The sequence below is a fragment of the Nannospalax galili genome, unplaced genomic scaffold, assembly GCF_000622305.1.
Source record: "Nannospalax galili isolate Female #2095 unplaced genomic scaffold, S.galili_v1.0 scaffold161, whole genome shotgun sequence".
Lineage (NCBI taxonomy): Eukaryota > Metazoa > Chordata > Mammalia > Rodentia > Spalacidae > Nannospalax > Nannospalax galili.
The window spans coordinates 28,432-46,639 of NW_008348586.1; the positions used below are offsets into that span (position 1 = coordinate 28,432).

Consider the following 18,208-nt stretch of genomic DNA (forward strand, 5'->3'; position numbering starts at 1 on the left):
GGGACTGCCTTTTAAAAAACTATATTGTATTTATTTATTTTTTTGTATATGAGTGTATTGCCTGCATGCATGTAAGTGAGGCCGTGTCATGCAATGCCTGTGGAGGTCAGAAGAGGGTGTCAGATTCCCCTGGAACTGGAATTAGGACAGTTGTTAGCGGCCATGTGGGTGCTAGGAATAAAACCTAGACCCTCTGTGAGAGCAGTCAGTGCAATATGCTCATACACAGACACACACACACAAAAATATTAAAAAATAAAAATAAATTAAAAAATCAAGAATGGATATTGAATACTATTGGAAAAATATTCTGTACAAATGAGATTATAATATAACCCCTGCCCCAAATCTATTTATATGGTGATTTTTCTTATGTGTGTGAGGTATAGTATGTGTGTAGTGTATATGCGTGTGTATATGTGTGTAGTGTAGTGTATATGCATGTATGCATGTGTATATGTGGTATAGTGTTTGTATGGTATATATGCATGTGTGTGTGTGATGTAGTGTTTGTACGGTGTATATGCATGTGGTGGGGAGATGGGTGCATATATCTGTGTGAGCATCTATGAAGGTCAGGAGAGGCCAGAGGAGGATGTCCATGTCCTGTTCTACCAATCTTCTCCTTATTCCCTTAGGCCAGGGCCTCTCACTGAACCTGGAGCCAGGCTGGCAGCCAGCAACACTCAGTGGTTCTCCTGTCTCTGCCCCCCACAGTGCTGGAGTTACAGGCCTGGGCATACCATGCCTGTTTTTTTTTGTATGGGTGCTGGGATCAAAACTCATGTCCTCATGTTACATAGAGAGTAGAACTGGCTCATGAGCTATCTCTCCAGCCCCCGATTTTTTCTTAAGCTCTATTTCTTGGTGTTAGGCTACTGCCATATTTCTGATTCTAGTTCCCTGTTAGCTGTATAGTATTATGTCAATTTGCATTTTAGCCAACTTTTGCATTGATCTTTATAAGGTAAGACTGAAAGTTGGTTTGGGGTTTGGCAATGGTGAGAGTTGGTGCTTTTTCTCACTTTATGTGGAACCATTTAAATATAAAACCCAAGCCCATAAGCAATGCAGAAGACTGACTCCATCCCTGGTGTGCATGTGAACATTTTGATAAATGCTAAGTGCTCTACAACTGTTAACCATGGGGGCAGCAATATCCCCAATGCTTGGGTAAGTGAGGCCCTAGGAGAGAATCAGGATTAAAGGCAATGGCAAGGCTCAGTGCTAGAACTGTATGCATTTCCCCAGCATCACCCTTTTCTTAATCTGCTATGAAAACCCAGATGGGGTTCTTATTCATGAAAATCCCTGATCTCTTAATACCATTGATATGAGAGTAAGATGGGCCTTGGAAGCCTCAGATGAGCCTCCCACGGTTTAGGAAGGCTGAGACAAGGCCCCAGAGGTGACAGAATGGCCTGCAGATATACTGCCAAGGCGGCCACAGATTCCAGGCTCAGGGTGCTTGACTCTGGCCTGTGTGTGACTCTTTTGGTGACTCTCACTTGCCTCTCTTCCAGCAACAGAATTGAGAAGCTGCTTCCAGGCACCAGCAGTGACCTCTTCTACCCCAATCAGCTTTCCCCAACACATCTCACCTTGGGGATGACATATTGTCTGAATTTTGTGTCCTGGATCACAGCGTGGGGCAGACTAGAAGGAAGGAGGCTGATATATCTTTGTATCTCATGCAGCACAGCGTCGATATAGGGTAGCTTCATCTTGTCCTGCATGCTGGGAGGCTGGTGGCGTCCAATCACTCGATCGAGTTCTTCGTGAACTTTAGCTGCAGAGACATGAATTGTGAGTGCTGCCCTGGGCTGTATTCTTAGGAGACCTGGAAATGCTTTTGGGCAGTGACAGAAAGTGGCCTAGAGGCTTTCAGGGTCAAAGGCGTGTTGCTAGGCAGCCCTGTTTGGCTGCAAATCCCCAGGACTTGGCTGAAGGAAACAAAGGATAGGGTCAGGAATGGTCACAGCTGCATTTTTGGTTAGAAAAGGACCCATGGCTCATCACATGATTCCTAGCAAAACAGCTATAGAGGGAAAATGTTTGACCCTTACTCTGGCAGGAACGTCTCCATCAAGGCTCTCACTCTCTTGTGGGATTGGCAAACATCATTCTGTGGAGCAATGTAAATACAGACCTCCTACAGCTTGTGCTTTGCAAATAGGCTTGAGACTATCTAGCCATGGCCACAAGCTACACATTCATTTTTGAATTTCACTTCAGAATTATAGTCTGAGATCCATCCTTCTCCAAGGATCTATGGGCAGTTAATAGTTGCTGGGGGAGGGAGGGAGATTTTCTTCAGTGATGTAGCCTGATAAACTGCCTGTGCTCCTGTAAATTTCCCCTCACCTATGCTCCTGTCAGCAACCCTAATTTACTCATAACTCAAAACAATAAAGAAGAAAGAGATGGCCTGGAGAGATGGCCCAGAGGTTAGGAACACTGGCTGCTCTTGCAGAAGGCGGGGGTGGGGTGGGGGGTGTTTGATTCCCAGCACCCACATGGCAGCTAATAACTGCCTGTAACTCCAGTTCCAGGGGAATCCAATGCCCTCTTCTGACCTCTGCAGGCATTGCGGGACTCAGGTGCACTTAGACACATTCAGGCAATACACCCATACACATAAAATAAAAATAATAAATAAAATATTTTTTAAAAGACATGAAAGTAGGAGAGGCAATGGGGGACCAGCTGGGAGCAGGAAGGGAATCAGCAGGGGTGGGAGTGGGTAAGAGAGGGCAGTGAGGGAGTGAATATCATCAAAATGCATCGTGTACATATATGGAAATGTCTTACTGAGGGGAGAGATGGCTCAGTGATTAAGAGTGCATACTGATCTTGCAGAGGACCCAAGATCAGTTCCTAGCACCCGTAACAGGCAACTCACAACTTCCTATGACTAGCTCCAAGGCATCAGCACACATGTGTACATACCACACACAGACACACTCACATACACAAAATTAAAAATAACAGAATAAATCTTAAATAAAATGTGATAATGAAACCCATTGCTATGTATAATTAATATATGGGAATGAAATAAACTTTAAAGTGGGAAAATAGAAGTCTTCAATATGCAGATCTGGATGCAATTCCTGCATGGAAACTTGACTTTCACTCAGGGCTCTTTGGCCCTTCATAACATGTAAAACTAGGGATTCAGAAGCAACTGTTTTTTATTTATTTATTTATTTATTTATTTATTTGTTTGTTTATTATTTTGAGACAGGGTCTCCCTGTAGCCACAGCTGGTCTGGAACTCGCTGTGTAGACCAGGCTGACTTCAATCTCACAGAGATCTGCCTGCATCTGCCTCCTGAGTGCTGAGATTAAAGGTGTGCACCATCATGCACCGCTCCTATTTTTGAACTTAAATGGAAGTCTTTTAGCTCCTAAATGTCTCTTCTTTATCAGCATCATCAGACCTTATTCTGTCCTCAAAAGCCAAGCATGATGCTCAGTGAGGCAGCCTAGAGCCAGAGGAGCATCTCAGACCCCACCCTCCTCCAACACCAAGTTCTCATCTGGGTCACTGGCTGTACCTTCTACCTCTGGGTGCTTCATGAGGAGCAGGAGTGCGTATCTCAGGGTGGTACTGGTTGTTTCAGTGCCTGCTACAAACAAATTAGACCCACAGATTACCAAGTTCTCCAAACCAAATTCAGATCCCGGGTTGTGTTTCTCCTGCAGGTGGTGGAGGTAAAGAGAAGGGTTAAAGAGAAGGCGATGGCTTAACAGACTTCCATAGCCACACAAGATTCTACTGTGAACAAGATTCATTTTGTAAACTGTAGTACTGAGAATGCAGCAATCGGTCGCAAAGTTGTGTCTTCTGGGATCAAATCCCAGGTTAACCAAGGCACAGCTGTGTGGCCCGCTGCGTTAACCCCAACTCTTTTCTTAGTTTTTTAGGCTTTTACAGAGATTGAAAGAGTTAAAGAGCAGGAAACTCTTAGAACAGTGCCTCACATATACAGATACTCAGTGAACGACATACTCTTGTATAGTATTTATTGAAAAAGACTAGTTCTAGTTCTAGGCTCTGAACACAGAGCAGAGGAGGTCATGGTGTATGACTGGCCTGCTTCCTCCTTCTATCCAGCCCTACTGGCTTTCATATAATTTTCACTATTGTTAATGGCATTTTTTTTCTTGAGACAAAGCTTTACAATGTATCCCTGGCTGGCCTGGGGCTCGCTATGTAGACCAGGCTGGCCTCAACCTCACAAAGAATTGTCTGCCTCTGTCTCCAGAGTGCTGGGACTAAAGGCGTGTGCCACCATGTCCGGCTGCTAAAATTGGACATTTTTAACCATAATTTTGTTTTGTTTTGTTTTTGGTCTTTTTTGAGACAGGGTCTCCCCATAGCCTCAGCTGTCCTGGAACTATGGGGACCAGGCTGGCCTCGAACTCACAGAGATCCACCTGCCTCTGCCTCCCAAGTGCTGAGATTAAAGGCATGCACCACAATGCCTGGCTAACCATAATTTTTTACATGGCATCTACCAGCCATTTAGAAAGTAAACGGATCCAGGACTTAAAAATGGTGAGTAAGGTTCTATTTTCAAATGACTTCACACAAATAATAGAGATGAAATATTCTTTGCTTGGTCCTCAGCTCCTATCACAATACCTGGCACTCAGAATTTGTTCTATGAACAGAATTTTGATGATATAACAATACTTAACCTAATAGAACCTTCCATATCTTACTATATTTAGACTATTTTTATTATTGCTTTTTGGTGGCTTTTAATAGACTGGTTTTTAAATCTGAGGAAAGTAGTGAGGCACTTTGTTTTAAAAATCAACATAATTTTTAAAGCTTGGAATCAAGTTTGTCCAGGTTTACCACATGCCTCCTGTTGGCTTAGAAATCGGATGATGTCTGCCTTTGGAAGTCCAAAGTTTTCAGCAGGACTTCCTACCTAAAATCCATACTGTTTTTAAATGGAATCAAGAACACTGGGTATTTAAAATAATTCGCCCTTGGTGCTGGAGAGATGGCTCAGCAGTTAAGAGCATGTACTGCTCTTCCAAAGAACCTGTTTGGTTTCCAGCACCCACATCAGGTAGCTCACAACCACCTATAACTCCAGCTCAAAGAGATCCAATGCCTGTGGCTTCTGTGGGTATCCACGTGCACATGCACACATCCACACCCAGATACATACATATTGACATAATTTTAAAAAATAAATCTTTAGAATAATTTCCTCAATGACAAACGTCTAATCGATTGTTGTGAATTTTTTTTTTTTTTGGTCTTTTTGAGACAGGGTCTCCCTGTAGCCCCAGCTGTCCTGGAACTCACTATGTAGACCAGGCTGGCCTTGAACTCATAGAGATCCACCTGCCTCTGCCTCCTGAGTGCTGGGATTAAAGGTGTGGCTTGTTGTGAACATTTTTATAGAAGAGAGGGCTGAAGAGAAAAAAATGCCAATATATATTATACTGATATTCTCTGTTTTTAACTAAATAGGATGTACTGCATTGTATAATTTAATTCTTAGCATGACCCAAATTGTAGATACTTAGGTGATAAAGATTTAATATTAGAACAGAATACAACGAAATATTTCAAACATTTCTACCCATTTTCTAGTGATGTCATCTAGGAAAACAAAGGTGGAGAGCAGAGGAGAAGAAATGATTTGAGATCTAGACACTGAAATACCGACTGTTCTGGTTTGGTTTTGCTTTGTTTGGTTGGATACAGCGTCTTGCTATGTTGTCCAGGCTGGTTTCAAACTCCCGGGCTCAAATGATCATCCTGAGTAGCTGAGGCTACAGGTGCATGTCACTGTACCTGGCTTATTACTGCTGTGACAAGCTTGTTACAGTTTATTTTTATTTTATTTATTTTTGATACTTAACATATAGCTCAGGCTGGCCTCAAACTCACCTATTGTTTGCCTTAGCCTCCCAAGTGCTGGGATTACAGGCCTGTACCACTGTGTCTGGATTGGTACTACTGTTTGTTTTAATGACCTTACCATCAGACTATGAACTCTATTAAGGCAAATTAATTATTAAATGTATTCCAAGATTTTTTATAATATTCCAGGCACTGTGCTCCTTGCTAGTGACACAAGGTATGGAAAATAACACCACCCTAGACCTTTTGGAGTATATGCTTTGTAGTGGATGATAAAGAAGTCCATTAAATAGTGACAAATGTTGTGAAAGAATATTGCAGGGCATTAGCTGATTTACTCTTTTGTTCCATATACTGAGCAAGTCTGATAAATACCGTGAACTAAGTAAAAATTTTAAGTGACTGAATTAATAACATGGTATGACTTTTCTAGAGAGACATTGGTCCCCCTGATTCACTCATCAGAATGAACAGGCTGTTACAATGGACCTCCTTGGTAACTGGAATACCTTAATTGATTCCAAGCACATTTATGAGCCGTAGAAGGGACATCCATGATCTTTCCTTGGATATGTTTTCTAGGGAATCCTGGCTATCCAAACCAGCCCTCCCAAAGGTTAAGGCTACAGTTTATTATCAACTAAATGCTTGCTATGCTATGCATATGTATGATATATGGAGTGGCACTTTTTCATTTATATATTTGAGGCAATTTTACATGAACAATGCTAATATTACAGGGCTCAAAAATGTGCTTCAGAGTTGGAGCTTTACATGTAATTATACAGTTATACTTAATTGTTCCATCATGATGGTGCTTCACATTCAGCAGCACTCTGGGGACTAGTAGCTATGCTGTAGTTGTTACTCGGTATGCATAAAACCACTTATGGTTAATTTATAGTGCATTTGCTTTCGAATCCTTTATCCATCATGCCATAAATGACCAGAGTACCAAGACTGTCCGGCATGGTATGAGTTTGCCTGCATTTCCATAGAGGGCTAGAAGATAACATAACAGAGACCACGCAGGTATTGTACCTCCTCGATCTTGCTGAGGAAACAGTCAATGTAGTCCCGAGGGTTAGCAGGATCCAGCGACTTCTGATGCTCTTTCACTTTTTCCAGAATGAAAATTTTAATATCATTAGCTCTTTTTGAGAATTCTTTATGCTTCCCAGGGATATACTTCATGAATTTGGGCCACAGATTGTACATCTAAAAATGGAAGCAAGCAAACACAAAAATACAACAGAAATTCATTTCTGAAGAGACAAGAGAATTTGAGTGACACATCTAGAAAACAGAATGAAGAGTGAACAACACACACAGAACTGCATCCTTGTCCATCTCCTGTTCTCCCACCTCTGCTCAACCCCAGAGGCAGAGAGCACGGAAACATGCGGAGGGGCCTTAAACAGAAATGACAGGGAATGTCCCTCCCTGCCTGCTGTCTTTCCTTTCTTTAGTGCAGTGCTGGTCATCAAATCCACAGTCTCACAAACATTAGGCAAATGCTCTACCGTTAAGGGAAACCCCATCCCACTCCTTTTTTCTTTTCTGTGAGTAAAATTGTTGGGGTAAGCAGAGGGCAAGCTTCCCTAATTGTGTTACTTATTTACTCAGCATACATAGAGGGAGGGGCACAAAACCTATGTTTGCTCATGGATATGTCAAGGAAACTCCTACCAGGAGACCAATGAGACAGTCACAAATACAGGTCTTACCTGGCACCACAGAGAGTTTATTTCATAAAAATTTTTATTTAAAAGGCTCATGAGGGTAAGGAATGACTTGTTCTTGTACTGGAAACGCTCATTGAAGAGGATGGAGCAGATCACATTGCAAGGAGCGCAGGCAAGGATGAAGGTGGGGTCAAAGGGATGAGCTACGCGGGAAAGAAAAATTCTAACATTAGATTTTATTACTGTCATTTGCTGTGCTAAGAATTGAACTCAGGGCTTTTCACATGCTAGGCAAGTACTCTACCACTGAGCTACAGCCTCAGCCCCTTAATGTGAGTTTTGACAATATGAATCATCCTGCATTAGGATGTCAAGAACTGGCCTTCCCTCTTTTCAGAACTTCCTCTAACTAGAAGGTAAGCATCTTATAGCCATATTAACTGCATATAATATATATATATATACACAGTTAGCATATGCATTATTATTATAGCATGAGGCACTATATGTTCTATATAGTATTTTTAAAATATTTTATTTATTACTTTTTTGTGTATGAGTGTATTGCCTGCATGTATGTAAGTGCACTTGTGTCATGCAGTGCCCATGGAGATCAGAAGAGGGCATTGGATTCCCCTAGAATTGGAGTTATGGATGGTTGTTAACCACCATGTGGGTGCTGGGATCTAATATATTACAACAACTAATATATTACAGACCACTTATAATATGTTGAATACTGAGCAAATGTTTTGCTTATTATATTATTAATCTTTCTACTGGGTTTAATCTGTAGCCTGATGTTTCAAATGTTGAAAATGGATCTTAGAAAAGTTAATTTGTCCAAGTATACACATCTAGTAAGTGCCAAGGTTAGAAAAATTGAATCCAGATGAGAGCATTGGAGAACCCTCACTAGCAGCTTGAAGGATTGCCCCCCTCCCCCGACTCCCCCACCCCAGCTATCTCCCTCATAGAAGGGCAGATCTTGCACCAAGTGGCTCCAAAGGAAGAGCAAGGATTAGGGATAGAGGGTGGGTTCCACCTTCCGTTTTTCGTAACTCCTCCACCAGGCACTGGGCTTCCTCCTGCACCCTCTCTTCCAGGCTTCTCTTCCCCATCCCAAAGTTCCTCAGCGTCATGAGGGAGAAGCGTCGCATGAGCTTCCACCTCTGTCCATGACTGAAAACGATTCCTAGAAAAAGAGGCAAAGAGCAGGAAGGCATTTTGCATCACAAAGCTCAACTCTCCCTAGAGCTCTTCTTCTGTTCTACCCTGACTGTTTTTAGTTCTTCTTATCTGGGGCTAAGAGCTTGCAGTACATGGTGTGTGGTTCAGCTGACATGACTGTCATGAAGAAATTACAATCTAACCTCTGCTCAGAAGGGGACAGAAATGTCCAAAAGTGGTTGTTGGCAGACGGAGAATAGTCCCAACTGTGGAGGGAACTGCTGTCTTGCTTTGTTTAAAACAACCAAATCTATCATGGGGGGCTGGAGAGATGGCTCAGTGATTACGAGCACTGGCTGCTCTTACAGAGGACCAGGTTCGGTTCCCAGCACCTACACGGTGGCTAACAACCATCTGTAACGCCAGTTCCAGGTGCTCTGACATCCTCATCTGGTCTCCGTGGGCATTGCACACCATAGGTGCACTTATACACATGCAGGCAATACACCCGTATATGTAAAAATAAAAATAAATAAATTAGCTAGCTGTGGTGGCGCATGCCTTTAGTCCCAGCACTTGGAAGTCAGAGGCAGGCAGATCTCTGTGAGTTCAAGGCCAGCCTGGTCTCTATAGTGACTCTAGACCAGCCTGGTCTCCATATAGTGACTCCAGGCCAGCCTGGTCTCCATAGTGACTCCAGGCCAGCTGTGGCCACAAGGAGATCCTGTCTCAAAAAGATCTGGTCTCTATAGTGACTCTAGGCCAGCCTGGTCTCCATATAGTGACTCCAGGCCAGCTGTGGCCACAAGGAGATCCTGTCTCAAAAAGATTAAAAACAAGTTAGGAAAAATAAATCAATCAACAAACAAACCAACCTGGGGACCAAGTTTCTAACAAATACATCCTTGAGAACAAACCACATCTACACCACAGTAATCGCCAGAGCAGTTTCCTTTCTCATTTTTTTTAAATCCCCAGTTTCTAAATTATCCAAAATCAAATTTTGAGTAATACTGACAATGCTGACATTAAAATCAACCTGTCGGCCATCCTGTCTCTTCAACTCTGACTCCGAGAGCCGAGGTTGATCACAGCTTCGCTGAGCTCAGCTGTTATTTGGCGACCTCCTCTTGCTCATTCTCTCCTTTGGTGACAATTCTGCCCCTGCCCTATTTGTGCTTTGACTTTCGGGCTCTTCTTTAGGACCAGCTCAAACACCTTGCCTTTAAATACTGCCCATGTCCTCAGTCAGAGGTCCTGTTTCCACTCTTGCCTCTTGGTGCATTGATTTTTTTTTTTTTTCGACCTGGTAGCACAAAAATTTTCTTGTGTTATGTCCATTCCAGGTGCTCGTCTCCATAGTGCTAAGTGGCTGGCTCATTCTTCCAAATAGTTCTGATGCCACATGATGACCTCATACCTTTCCCAAAGACAGTCTGTACATAATTATATAAATATTCATTCCTCATCTACCAAATTAGCCAACACTTAGGAATTATAGTCACCAGAGCAATCGAACTTGTGGCAAAATTGCTTTTGTTTAGTCATTCTGAATGTCATGGCATATTTTAAAATTAAAGCAGAACTTGCTGCAAAAGTGATAAAAATTGTCTTTTTCTCAATCAATTGATCTCCTAGGGATTTATACAAATAACCCAACAGATAGCATAAAAGATATATACCACATTCTGCCAGGCAGGTTACTGCATGTCTTTAATCCCAGCACTCTGAGTTTGAGGCCAGCCTGGTCCACATAGTGAATTCCAGGTCAGCCAGACCCTGTCTTAAAAAAAAAAAAAAGTAGAAAGTACTCATAATGTTAACTGTTATAATAGTAATTATTTAACTTTAAAAATATTTCAATCTTTCAAATTTTAATGCTACTTTTATAACACCTTTAAATAAAGAGGTAAGTATACATTTGGAAAAATTACTTACTCCTGAAATTGGAAATTTGGATTTTGTATATGCTTTGGTATTGTTTATTTAATAAGTGTTCATTGATCTATATATCAAGTAGGACTCTGAGAAGATTATCACGATGAGCAGTCTTGCTTACATATAATTTTCTCTTTGCTGATTTCTCCAAAGGCATTAGGAATGTCTTTTGGGGAAGTTTGACGATTAAAGAAGAAGTGAAGTGGCAGCTAGGAGGGAGGTGTGCATAGGCAGTGGCCAGGGGCCTGTGGAATATGTGCAGGTTCCCAGGAAGGATTCTTCTGAGAGCAAGTTTATCAGTCAGAGTTCAATCTAAAAGACAGAACCTCTATAAATATTTAAAATATAAATCATTTAACCTGGAGAATTTTGTTTGTTTGGTTTTGGTTTATTTTTTGAGACAAAAAATATAGCTTTAGTTGGCCTGAAACTTACTAGAAGACCACACTGGTCTTGAATTCACAGAAACCAACCTGCCTCTGCCTCCTGAGTGCTGGGATTAGACGTGCACACCACTGTGTCTGGCCAGAGGATTGTTTTAAAGGTGATAGAAATGCTAACAAGCTAAGGCAGGGCAGCGAGGTAACCCAGTCAGTCACTGGAAGCTGCTTCCAATTTCTAATGGGAGAAAAGGAGGCCTTGGTATCACTGGAACTCAGTGGGACCATCCTGAAGGAGCTAGAGAGGCAGAAGACAGGTGCCTCATAGGAGTTCCCAGCGTTGTCTCTCCTGTTTCTAATCTCCCACCATCATATCTTGTGGCTGATCCTGTCAGGGTGAGGTTTCTGGACAAATGAAATTTTACCTAACCTTGTAACCAAAGCTTATCTTATGTTTTGAGATCATTTAACACTATCTCAGCTTGTTTACAATGTAAACAAACTTACTAGGTTACTTACTATGTAATGTAAACATATACCTTTAATCCTTTGTGACCTTTCCTTACCCCCATCTAGGGTAATGTTCCTCTGTGTGTGTGTGTGTGTGTGTGTGTGTGTGTGTGTGTGTGTGTGTGTTTACGCATGCAAGCATGTTAGGAAAATACCAAACGCTACAATCATGGATGTGTTTGGAAAGCAACAAATTACCCCATTTCTGTTGTAGACAACAGGTGGGATTAGATGGATAACATCTGTCTGTGGTCCTGCTGCTCTGGGTCAGTAGAGATCAGAAAGGGAAAATCTATTTCTGATAAGGCTTTTCATTTCTTCTCCATATCATGTTGGATGTACTGTTTCTATAAGGAGAGAGGCAAGGCCTTTGAGAGCACAGTTCTGAGAGAAATCTGAAGAAGTAAGTTCTCAGATTGGGCCCCACTCTTGGTTTGAATGGATGCTGAGAGTCAGGCTGTTTTTGTTAAGGTATCTCCATGCCATAATGCAGCATCTCACCAAGAAGCCACCTGTCAAAGTGGGACGTTCAATCTGTAGCCTTTGCAAGGCTATTAAACAGGGCCATGTGAAATGTGAGACAGGAAAGGAATGGCTGTCAGGATGAGCACAGACAGGAATGGGTCATCCTGGATAGAGAAGGCATTTCCACAGATGTGACATCCTTGGAGAGTGAGAGGCTGCTGGATCTAGAGCACATGTGGAATTTCCCATCAGAGGAAGAAAGGGGAACATGGGTAGACAGGCAGATAACCTGGATAGATAAAATGGTGAGAAGCCAAGAGAGCTCCTTTCTGATCCTTCTATTTTTAATTACTTTGAAAAATTATGCATACAAAGTAATGGGTTTCATTATGACATTTAATATACACTTGTTTACATCGACCCCTCCACCTTCTGATCAGCTCCCACATCCCTCCCAGTAGCGTTCTTTCTGCCTTGTCCTAGTTTGCTCTCTATTGCTGTGATAAAACACTCTGACCAAAAACAACTTGGGGAGGAGCAGGTTTATTTCAGCTTACAGTTACAGTCCATCCTTGAGGGAAGCCGAGGCAGGAACCTAAGCAGAGACGGTGAAGGAATGCTGCTTACTGGTTTGATTCCTCTGGCTTGCTCAATTATTTTTCTTATGCAACCCAGGCCCTCCTGCCAAACAACTGGCACCACAGTGGGCCAGGCCCTCCTACTTCAATTAGTAATCAAGAAAATGCCCCATGGACATGCCCACAGGCCAGTACAATGGAGGCAATTCCTCAGCTGAGGCTCCCTTTTCCCAGGTGACTATAGACTGTGTCAAGCTGACAAATGTTGCCAGCACAGCGAGCTTTCACAGCACATGTATTCTGTTACTCTTTTTCCATCCCAATACTCCAGTGAGACCTCCTTTTCCCTCTCATGGTCCCTTTTCTAGATTAATGGCCTATATCCCGTCACATACATACATACATACACATGAAAATAAAAGTCTAGGGTCAGTGAGATGACTCAGTAATAAAGGCGCTTGCTGTGTAAGCCTGATAATCTGAGTTCAACCCCCAGAACCCATGTGTGTGTGTGTGTGTGTGTGAGTGAAAGTAAAAGTGGAAGTGGAAGGAAAGAAATGACTCCACAGCATTGTCCTCTGATGTCCACACATGCACCGTGGCGTACAGGCACACCTCCCTCCTCTCTCTCTCTGTCTACACACACACACACACACACACACACCAAACTTTTTTAAATTAAAAAAATTAACATCTATGCTCCACATAAGAGATGAAACACGCAGTATTTGTCTTTCTAAGTCTGGGATACTTTGTTTAATATTATAATCTCCAATTCCATCTGTTTTTCTGCAAATGTCATGATTTCATTTTTCCTTGCAGTTTAGTAAAATTGCATGTGCGTACGTGCTATATTGGACTTACCCACTCATCTGTTGATGGGTATCTAAGCTGGATCCGTTTGTTAGCTATTCTGAACAGTAAAGCAGTGAACGTGAATGTGCTTGTATTTCTGTGTCAGGACCTCTTTCTTTTGGTTAGTTTGTCAATCTTGTTAATCTAGTCAAAGAACCGAATCTTTGAGTGATTATATGTTCTTTTAGTCTCTATTTCATCAACTTCTGGACTAATCTTTATTATTTATCACCATCTACTGCATTTGATTGGCTTCCTGTTTTTCTAGGAACATAAGATGCATCATTAGTTTAACTTCAGTGATGCTGGTCTCTCATTAATGCAGCTTATTATGAACTTTCATGTCCTTTATGCTTATGAAATTAGGAGTTCCAACATTCATTGTGTAAATATTTACAATTGTTATATCTTCCTGATGAATTATTCGCTTTATTAATATATAGTAGCTGTCCTCATATCTGATAGAGTTCAAAACAAAACTAGTCTTCCTACTATCCTTGTTTGCCCGATTTATTTTATGTGCATCCTCCCGGTGCGGTGTCTTCACTTGGATTTATGTTCCTTACTGTTATGTAGGGGAAACAGACTACAGTAACAGACATAATGATTGATGGTAATCCTGGCACTCCTCTGCATAGAAGACACTGTGTCCTTCACTTGTGTGCCATTACGGTTCAGGGATGGCAGCACTAAGATTCTGGTTGCCGAAAATGTAGTTCCGCGTGTGCTTGGGAGGGAGAGGCAGGTAGAGCTCGAGTCCAGGCCAGCTAGGGTTACATAGTGAGACCCTGTCTCAAAAAAAAACAAAACAAAACAACCGTAGTTTGTAGGTGGTTGCTATATTTTCCGAGCTAAGTGTTTTAATGTTTAAGTAGCGAAATAAGAAGGGACTAGGAAACAGGAAGAGGGAGTAAAGTAAGAATGAGGAAGAATATGAGCTACAGGAAGAGAAGTGGGAGAGAAAATCGTGCGCTGCAGGTGCGGGAGAGACAAAGGCCAACCAAACCTCTTCTAATGAGAGACAAGGACAGAGCAATTTAAGTACGAAAGCGTGTATCATTTTAAAAAATACAAATATGTAAAAAGATAATGAAGTGAAGTAAAAGGTATATGACCTCAATCCAGATTCCTTCCTAGTTGAGAAAATACGTTTTCTCCCTCCCAGGGACTGTCTTTTGTATCCGTCTTCACAGATGAGGTGGTGGGTGCCCGGAGTCTCAGTAATTAAACCAGCTAAGTTAGTGACCTTGCAGGTGAGAAGGATTCCTGTAGCCGAAGTCCACTTTCTTCAGGGTTCCTTGATTCCAGCCCCCATGCTACTCCACCAGAAAATGACAACCTTGTCTCTGGTGTTGGAGGGACTGCTTTTCCCACACAGGGCTTTCTACAGCTCAGGGTCCAAGGGGTGTGGAAGGCCTGCCTTCCTGTGTTTACCTCTGCTGCATCAGGAGACGGCCTCAAGTTCCACTGCCCACTTCCTGTGCTCTCCTGTAGATGATGCCGTGTTGGGGGACTGGGAGCCACTGAGAATCTCCTGGTCAAGCTCTGCTGCCATCATTCTGCCTCCATCTCCACAGCCTGCTGTGCTCTGGCTGCTTCTTTGTCACAGTGTATCCAGCTTCTGGTTTCCGCAGTCTCTTTCTGGCTCTCCCGGCTCCTGGCATCCATGACCACATGTCCCTGGCAGCTACAGCTGACCCTACCAAACAGTATGGTGTGACTCAGGGTGCCTGCTTGGCTGCTGCTTGTAGAGGTTTGTATATCCAGAAATAAGAGTACATTGTTGCTGGGCATAGTGGCGCTCGCCTTTAATCCCAGCACTTGGGAGGCAGAGGCAGGAGGACCTCAGCGTTCAAGGCCAGCCTGGTCTACATAGTGAGTTCCAGGCCAGCTGGAGCTTCAGGGAGACCCCATCTCAAGAAAAAAAAAGCACATTGTTGGCCAGTGCACTTATTTGATAAGTCATACAGGCTAGAGACTGGGCTATATAAGCTTTGCTTAAAGGTTTTCTCCTGTCTGTCTGTACCCTGTATACAGTTGTTTTCACAGTAGTCTACCACCCAGGGCTAGATTCTGGCAGCGCTCATCCATGCCTTCTTACCAGATAGGCGCTCCTCAAGCAATGCCTACAGCTCTGCTTTTTCCTCCTGTCTGCATTGCTTCCTCTCACATTAGAGAAGGCAGCACAGCACAGCGAGGCCAGAGCACCTCACACCGAACCATCTGGTTCTGCGTCCCTAATTTCTCCCACATTTCCCCTGTTTCCCCTTCTTCCTTTACTTCCACTGGGTGTCCTTGGCTGGGGTGATAACTCTACTTGTTCGTGGTGAGAATGATAGCTTTCTTTTTTTTTTTTTTTGAGACAGAGTCTCCCTGCAGCCCCAGCTGGCTTGGAACTCACTCTGTAGACCAGGCTGGCCTCTAACTCACAGAGATCAGCCTGCCTCTGCCTCCCAGAAGAGTGCTGGGATTAAAGGCCTGCTCCACCATGCCCCGCTTAGCTTTCATTTCTTATAGCACTTTGAGATTCTCTCTCTCTCTCTCTCTCTCTCTCTCTCTCTCTCTCTCTCCCCCCCCCCCCGGACAGGGGTAAAAAGAGAAAGAATGTCCTCTGGTTTTCTCAAGGCATGTGACCCCAGGTTTCAGGAGGTCTGGCCTTGCCTGTACTCCAGAGGTTGCTGAGCCTGTTCCCTGTTACTGCCTCTCCCCTTAGTATACAGGAATGTCACCAGAGCCCTCTAGCTACAGATTTCTTGCTTTTCCTTAAGCACTTTAAGGCTTTTGTCCCAGAGGCAGGCAGAGCACGTGGATCTAAACGGAGTTATGGGAGTTCAGCAAGAGGCTATGGATAGGGTTTTGTTTTGTTTTGTAACAGTGTCACTGTGTGGCCCCAGCACCATGGTGAGCTTTCTCAGGATTGTTCTTGATGCTCCTTGTAGGGGGCCACACACCCAGAGAGAAAGTTTGCACAACAGGACATCCATTCAGTCTTCACGTATTTTTCCTAGTTCATACTACATAAGCCTTTAACAATCATTAAACATTTCTGCTTTAACCACCTTAAAGGTCCTGGGAAGAAGTTTGTCCTAGGTGAGCAAATGTTATGTGCTTTGCCTCTAAACTTTAGTTCTTTGATGGGGGAGTTTACTGATAGTTGGTTTATTTTTGGTTTAGTTTTGGGCTGTTTGTTTGTTTTGTCTCTTTATTGTTACTGTTTTTGAGACAGGGTCTCCCTGTAGCTCCAGCTGGCCTGGAACTCACTATGCAGACCAGGTTAGCCTTGATCTCACAGACATCTACCTTCTGAGTGCTTGGATTAAAGGCAAATACCACCAAACCTGGCATTTTTAAAAATAGAAAACGACATTTTTAAATATAGCTATTGGGGCTAGAGAGTTGGCTCAGCAGTTAAGAGCACTGGTTGCTCTTGCAGAGACTGAGTTCGGTTCCCAGCACCCACATGGCAGCTAACAACCATCTGTAACTCCAGTTCCAATACCCTCTTCTGGCCCCCACAGTCATTGCACACATGGATGTACTTATCTACAGGCAAGGCAATCATACATATAAAATAAAAATAAATAGCCAGGCACAGTGACATATGCTTTTAATCCCAGCACTCAGGAGGCAGAGGCAGGTGGATCTCTGTGAGATCTAGGCCAGTCTGATTTACATAGTGAATTCCAAGCTAGCTGGGATACAGGGATACCCTGTCTCAAAAATAGACAAAAAAACAAAAGCAGTAAAAATAAAAATGTATTTATTTGTGTGTGTATGTATGTGTATATGTGTATGAGTGCCTACCACATGCCTGCAGAGGCCAGAAGAGGGTGTTGGATCTCCTAGAGCTGAAGTTACAGGTGGTTGTGACTCCCTGAGGTGGGTGCTGTGAACTGAACCCAGGTCCTCTGCAAGAGCAACAAGTGCTCTTGACTGCTGGGCCCTCCTCCAGCCCTCTGGGAGGTGTTATTATTCTTGTGCAGTCAGTAAAGCAGCATTTTTGCAGCTTTTCACTTCTACAAGCTAAAACTGGAAGTGCTCAAATTGTATATATTATAATCTTCATAAATATTCAGTGTTTCCTGCCGATGGAAAGAATATTTTAACTAAATATAATGGCGGTTTCCATGGGAATATCACTCAGTCCTTTGTTGTGTGTGCGAACAGAGGTCTTCTCAATCAGTCTTTGTTCCCCTCCTTCTATCTTTGTTCTCCCACCAAACTGCTCAGGCACGTGGTATTAAGAGTCCTGGGCAAGAGCTTCGGGCTGAAAATCCAGGAGACAGCCAGGCAGAAGCTTACTCTCTAGATGAGAAGGTTCCAGTCAATGCTCCCAGTTGGCCTTTGCCTTTGAGTCCATCCCTGACCAGAGCTAGGCTTACAAGTAGAGTCACCTACACTCAGGACTCTAGCCTTCAGCCATCTGAACAGCAAGCAACTTCTCAGCTGGAAAAAGTGGATGTCTGATGAAGCCCCAGACCTTGTGGATCAGAGGACTGATGTTTGCACTGGGCTCTATCAAATTCTTATTGGCAGAATTCAAAAGCATAAAAAATGGTAGCTCTTTTACATCCAAGTCTAGGGAGACTCATCACATGGAAGAAATAGCTCCATGTTTTCTCACTTCCTTTAGAGTCTGTACTGTGAACATTCATATATTTAAAATATATTTAATTGCATATTTGTATTATCTATCCTATTCATCATGATATATATTATAAAATATAATTT

General features: G+C 42.8%; 1 protein-coding gene across 1 annotated transcript in view; it reads right to left on the minus strand.

Moving 5' to 3' along the window:
* Nucleotides 1-1,562: 1,562 nt before the first annotated feature.
* LOC103744062 (cytochrome P450 2C23-like) overlaps nt 1,563-18,208 on the minus strand; it is a 25,620-nt gene continuing 8,974 nt past the window's right edge. Inside the window, exons 3-7 of the mRNA XM_029569638.1 lie at nt 8,627-8,776; nt 7,624-7,784; nt 6,938-7,114; nt 3,561-3,702; nt 1,563-1,789 (exon numbers count right to left, since the gene is read on the minus strand). Coding sequence (XP_029425498.1) covers nt 1,578-1,789; nt 3,561-3,702; nt 6,938-7,114; nt 7,624-7,784; nt 8,627-8,776 — 842 coding nt within the window. The 3' untranslated portion in view covers nt 1,563-1,577. The remainder of the gene's footprint in view (nt 1,790-3,560; nt 3,703-6,937; nt 7,115-7,623; nt 7,785-8,626; nt 8,777-18,208) is intronic.